Source organism: Salmo trutta, unplaced genomic scaffold (assembly GCF_901001165.1).
Source record: "Salmo trutta unplaced genomic scaffold, fSalTru1.1, whole genome shotgun sequence".
Taxonomy (NCBI): Eukaryota; Metazoa; Chordata; class Actinopteri; order Salmoniformes; family Salmonidae; genus Salmo; species Salmo trutta.
In genome coordinates, this window is record NW_021823130.1 from 23,472 (window position 1) to 30,000 (window position 6,529).

General features: G+C 47.9%; 1 protein-coding gene across 1 annotated transcript in view; it reads right to left on the reverse strand.

Moving 5' to 3' along the window:
- Positions 1-437: 437 nt before the first annotated feature.
- The window catches only part of LOC115189158 (OTU domain-containing protein 7A-like), a gene marked incomplete at its 5' end in the record, with an annotated part of 31,123 nt that continues 25,031 nt past the window's right edge, over positions 438-6,529 (reverse strand). Inside the window, 4 exons of the mRNA XM_029747869.1 lie at positions 438-3,049; positions 3,131-3,711; positions 3,792-4,137; positions 4,396-4,480. Of these exons, the coding sequence (XP_029603729.1) occupies positions 2,180-3,049; positions 3,131-3,711; positions 3,792-4,137; positions 4,396-4,480 (1,882 nt within the window). The remainder of the gene's footprint in view (positions 3,050-3,130; positions 3,712-3,791; positions 4,138-4,395; positions 4,481-6,529) is intronic.

Below are 6,529 nucleotides of genomic sequence, written 5' to 3' on the forward strand. Positions count from 1 at the left end.
TATCACCGTCATCACGTGCTGTGACTTCTGATGACTGGTGATTAACCAGAAACTAGAAATATCCCCTTCACATTTAAAAGGTTTGGTTAACTACGTGTTACAGTTTGTCAGTAATATGCAGCCCAGTGGACCAACCGTGAAGGATGTGACATGTCCGTAGTCTCATAAATGTGGTCATCTTGAAGGATGTTGTTATATCTAAGATCTATCAACCCGTTTAAAACCAACAGCCCTTCCATGTCGTGATTGATTGAAACAATCGTGACAATACGATAGGTCATTTCCCCCTTGATATGATGTAGAACCAGGAACTCCCTCGACCAATCGACGCTTCACTTTCAGCCCCCACCCCCACCCCCAATGTCCGTGCACTTGAAGTAACTTACCAAAGTGACAAACGGTGTCCATAAGAAAAAAAAGCGCAAAATATTGCTTCATGGCATTTTGTGAAAATTATATCAAAAATATTTTCTATATAACACTTTTATAGCCTTGGCTTGTAAATTCCCCATCATCACATTCTCTATACACAAAAACACACAAACTGACTTTTTTCCTTATTTTTTTTTTTTTACACAATATACTAATCTTATTTTTGTTCCTCAGTTTTGCTATTTACTGTACATTGGTATCTAATGTGCAAATTAATAATTTAAGTTGTGTAAAACTCTCAAATGAATACAAAATCATATTTGTACATTTAAATGGTGAGAGTCCATGAACCAGACACATAAAAAAGGATCCCAAACGTCATTATATTCAGGAGTGTTTGAAGAGCGTTCTCTCTATATATATATTTAACATCTTTGGCCAGGAGATTTCATGTTATTTTGTCGTTGTAATGAACGTTAAGACATTCAAATGTGGAAAACCTAATGGTAGCAACACCACAGAGCACCTGTAAAATAACAATCAAGATAATCAACTTCTGATGAAAACACATTCAGTTTATCTAAGACCTGTAGAATGTAGAGGAAAACATAAAATAAAACATGTTTGACCAATCAAACTGGCATTGGAACAGTATCCCTGCCTTCCCTGTGATAAGGAGTATGATTCATTAAAACCAATTCGATTTTGTTGTCGTTTCGTTTAAACCCTGTAATCAATGTGAGTGCATAGTGAAAACTTAACTTACAAAGTACATTTTCACCACACAAAACGGATATTTTCCTTAGTGTGGGTTTGTTTGCATTTGACTGAATATCCTGCCTATTGTTGTCTATTGTCTTTCAGCTGCACCAGAGGATTTGAACTCTCTACTGAAGCCAACATGAGTGTATAGACAACAGAAAGGGTTTACAGTGAGTTGCCATTAGGACAATTATTGATTTTTTAAAAAACGTTAAAGTTACTAACGTATTGCTTTGAGAAGTTTGTTTTGAAAAAGTTGGTTGAAGGTTTTAAGATCAAAACAGTCCAGTTTTAGTTTGATGTTAGATTTAAGTTTACGTTTCGAACCACTGCACAACAAAATGTAAATGCTATTTTATGTGTACTGTATGTGCCTGAAATTATATCTTAGTTTGCCATTCAAGTTGTGGGCAAAAAAACACAGACATTTCTCCATAAACTAACCAAAAGTTGAAGTTGAACCAAATTATTTAAAAAAAACGAACAAAGTTATAAATTCCTGCTGGCCAAAGATGTTAAATGGACAGAGATCTACCCTGCTTGTCATCAAGTAGCTGTGTCCTTTACAGTAGCCTACTGTGTCCTTTACAGTAGCCTACTGTGTCCTTTACAGTAGCCTACTGTGTCCTTTACAGTAGCCTACTGTGTCCTTTACAGTAGCCTACTGTGTCCTTTACAGTAGCCTACTGTGCTGTTCACTGAGACAGAAGAAGTGACAGGAATCAAAGGTTTTAAACAGAGCAGGCGATCACCTGGCTCTGAGCATGTCTGTCTGTCTGTCTGTCTGTCTGTCTGTCTGTCTGTCTGTCTGTCTGTCTGTCTGTCTGTCTGTCTGTCTGTCTGTCTGTCTGTCTGTCTGTCTTGATGTCCCAACGTCCACAGACAGTCTATTGAGTAGACCTGTTCTATCTCCTTCTCTATGGACACAGTTCTGTTGTCTTCTGTTGTGTTGCGTTGTCAGTAGCAGGGTTTGCAGTACCTGTAGTGTGATAGATAGTACACCAGGCTAGAGTAGCAGCACCTCTGGCTGGCGCGGTGCCAGGGGCTATCCAGGCCTACTGAGGGCCTTGGCCTCCCTCTCCCTGTGTTTCAGGTCCTCCTTGAAGCAGTAGGAACAGTAGTTATCTGTCTCTGGTCGCCCGTAGAAGGAGCACTTCTCCCTCTTGCACCTCCTCTGCTGCAGGCAGTACACCAGGCAACCCCCCCCAGCGCTACCGAGCTGACCTTTGACCTTGTCGGACCCTGACCCCGTCCTGGTGATGCTACTGCTCCCCCAGGTCTGAGGCGAGTCGGCGTCGGCGAACTCCAGACAGTCCTGTATGTGGCTTGCGTTGAAGCCGTTGGTATAGGTGTGGGACTTGTGCTCCCCAGGCATGTTGTAGAGCTCCGTGGTGCCTGGGACCCCCGGGTGGGCGTGGTTGACCCCGGTTCCCAAACGGACCCCAGACAGGCGGGCTGGAGAGTAGCTCTGGGAGGACAGAGAGCGGTTCTGCTGGGGGTAAGTGGCACAAGTCTTCAAGGTGCCCACCAGAGGAGGCTTGTAGCTGGGCTGGGGGTCGTCCGGCTGGAAGCTGGGGGCCTGGAGGGCCTGGAGGTTGACGTCTCTCAGGTGGATGATACTGGACCTCTGGATGGGAGGGGTATGGCTGTAGTGGGCTGACACTGGGACTGTAGTTGGGACGGGGCCGGGGACAGGGACAGGGGGGACGGACCCTGGTCTCCTGGTTGCACCGTTGCTGGGGGAGGAGTGGGGCGAGGGGCTGTGGCGGCCCTGCATCTTCAGGGCAATCTGTGGGGGGATGTGAGGGGTATGGCTTTGGTGGTGTCTGGCTGGGGAAGAGATGAAGTCCTGGGGAAGGGGAGTAGGAGGAGGCGGGCAGGAGGGAGGCGGAGGAGGGGTGCGGGTGTCTCGCTCTCTCTCCCCTCTCTCGCTCCCTCTCTCTCTCCCTTTCTCTCTCTCTCTCCCTCTCTCTCTCTCTCTCTCCCTTTCTCTCTCTCTCTCCCTCTCTCTCTCCCTCTCCTTTTCTCTCTCTCTTTCCTTCTCCCTCTCTCTCTCCCGGTGAGGGACGCTCTCCTGCTCTGGTTTCTTCAGAGCGTTGGAGGACCCGTTGGTCGTAGTAGTCGTGGTTGTAGAGTTTGCTGCAGGTTTCTTCTCTCCTTCCTTCCTCCTAGTCTCCTGCTCGGCAGAGAAGCGCTCCTGAGCGGAGGTCAGGTAGAAGGAGATCATCTCCTCGTGGAACTGGTGGCGGTGGGAGGTGAGGAGAAGGCCAGCGAAGATGAACTTCCTCTCGCCCTGCATGGCGGCTCTCAGTATGTTGAGGCTCAGCTTGACGTCTGTGCTGTACTTCCAGTGCTCCGACAGGGCCTTATCCCCCACCAGCCTGGCCAGGAGACCCCCCCTGTCCCTGTCCCGTTCCCCGGGGGGAGAGGGCACGCCTGGGGGACGCTCGGTGGGAGACGGGCTGGTGGTCTTGTCCGAGGAGAATGACGTACTCGCAGACTGGCCTTCCTTCTCTCCTCCTCCTCCATCCTTCCGTGCTTTCCCCTCCTTTTTCTCCTTCTTCTTCTCTACGTTGTTCTCTGTCCCTCCTCCGTTGCCGCCCCCCCCCTCCTCCGTTGCCGCCCCCCCCTCCTCCGTTGCCGCCCCCCCCCTCCTCCGTTGTTCCGGCCGTTGCCTCCAGAGTTGGAGCGGTTGATCTTTCCGTGGACCAGCCCTCCCAGACCTCCCATGTTCTTCTTCAGCTTGATACCCAGGGTTTTGCTGAAGCTGCCTAGCTTGTTGGCCACAGAGTCCGTCCTGGTCTTGTCCTTGTCTTTACGCTGTTGCTGCCTCTCCGTCTTCTCCTTGGGATCCTTGTCCTTGTCCTTCGTGGAGACCTTGCCATTGTTGACGTTGGAGTTGCTGCAGACGGAGTCACGGTCGGAGTCCATGGAGTCGGCTAGAGACTGGACGTCATCGCCGCCATGGGACGCTGTGGGAGACTCCGGCTGGGCCAGGGGAGCCTGGAGAGAGAGAGAGGTAGGGAGGGGTGAGAAGGGATGGAGAGGAAGCGCAATCAGTAAATGATGTTGATCTGTCTAATCTACTCAATTTCAAGACTTTGACAGTAAATTGTAGTTTGCTTTATTCTTTGTATATAGACAGTAAGGTGCTGGGGAGCTGGCAGTACAACACGGATGCAGAACAACCTATCAAATCCATGTACAACAATTATTTGCTGGCATTAGCCAATCAATATGGAAGAGAAAGAGGAGAGGTACCCTGGTTTCAGATGGTATCCTGATCCATGTTACGTTCATGTAGTTGTGCAGCAGGTTCAGTTTGGCTTCCAGAGACAGGATTAAACTGAAGGAGAGAAAGGTTACGGACATTAGATATCAACAGTAAATCTGGATTATAAATGCTACACTTTTGAAGAAATATAACCTCAGCAAAAAAAAAAAAAGAAACGTCCCTTTTTCAGGACCCTGTCTTTCAAAGATAATTCGTAAAAATCCAAATAACTTCACAGATCTTCATTGTAAAGGGTTTAAACACTGTTTCCCCATGCTTGTTCAATGAACCATAAACAATTAATGAACATGCACCTGTGGAACGGTCGTTAAGACACTTTTACAGAAGGTAGGCAATTAAGGTCACAGTTATGAAAACTTAGGACACTAAAGAGGCCTTTCTACTGACTTTGAAAAACACCAAAAGACAGATGCCCAGGGTCCCTGCTCATCAGCGTGAACGTGCCTTAGGCATGCTGCAAGGAGGCATGAGGACTGCAGATGTGGCCAGGGCAATAAATTGCATGTCCGTACTGTGAGACGCCTAAGACAGCACTACAGGGAGACAGGATGGACAGCTGATCGTCCTCGCAGTGGCAGACCACGTGAAACAACACCTGCACAGGATCGGTACGTTCGAACATCACTCCTGCGGGACAGGTACAGGACGGCAACAACAACTGACCAAGTTACACCAGGAACGCACAACCCCTCCATCAGTGCTAAGACTGTCCGCAATAGGCTGAGAGAGGCTGGACTGAGGGCTTGTAGGCCTGTTGTAAGGCAGGTCTTCACCAGACATCACCGGCAACAACGTCGCCTATGGGCACAAACCCATCGTCGCTGGACCAGACAGGACTGGCAAAAAGTGATCTTCACTGACGAGTCGCGGTTTTGTCTCATCAGGGGTGATGGTCGGATTTGCATTTATCGTCGAAGGAATGAGCGTTATACCGAGGCCTGTACTCTGGAGTGGGATCGATTTGGAGGTGGAGGGTCCGTCATGGTCTGGGGCGGTGTGTCACAGCATCATCGGACTAAGCTTGTTGTCATTGCAGGCAAGCTCAACGCTGTGCGTTACAGGGAAGACATCCTCCTCCCTCATGTGGTACCCTTCCTGCAGGCTCATCCTGACATGACCCTCCAGCATGACAATGCCACCAGCCATACTGCTCGTTCTGTGCGTGATTTCCTGCAAGACAGGAATGTCAGTGTTCTGTCATGGCCAGCGAAGAGCCCGGATCTCAATCCCATTGAGCACGCCTGGGACCTGTTGGATCGGTGGGTGAGGGCTAGGGCCATTCACCCCAGAAATGTCCGGGAACTTGCAGGTGCCTTGGTGGAAGAGTGGGGTAACATGTCACAGAAAGAACTGGCATATCTGGTGCAGTCCATGCTGGAGATGAGAGGAGATGCAGTACCTAATGCAGCATTTCTGTTAGTCACATGTCTGTGGAACTAGTTCAGTTTATGTCTCAGTTGTTGAATCTTGTTATGTTCATACAAATATTTACACACGTTAAGTTTAATGAAAATAAACGCAGTTGACAGTGAGAGGACGTTTATTTATTTGCTGAGTTTATTTAGCCATGAATTAAGATTGAACACTACAGCTTGTTAAACATACATGTTAAAGTTTTATAGATAATAAACTATGGATAGTTCATCTCTAATAAAATCTCTAATAAAATAAGGCCCTTTGTGTTTAGTGCTGGGAACAATGTTTTGTTCAGAACACGAATCCCAACATTCATTCTTGTATTCAAGAAGAATTATATTTTTCAATGTTCCCTGCAGCACAGTTAGCTGACTTGATTGGCCAGGGCCCTATAACACAGTTAGCTGACTTGATTGGCCAGGGCCCTATAACACAGTTAGCTGACTTGATTGGCCAGGGCCCTATAACACAGTTAGCTGACTTGATTGGCCAGGGCCCTATAACACAGTTAGCTGACTTGATTGGCCAGGGCCCTATAACACAGTTAGCTGACTTGATTGGCCAGGGCCCTATAACACAGTTAGCTGACTTGATTGGCCAGGGCCCTATAACACAGTTAGCTGACTTGATTGGCCAGGGCCCTATAACACAGTTAGCTGACTTAATTGACCAGGGCCCTATAAC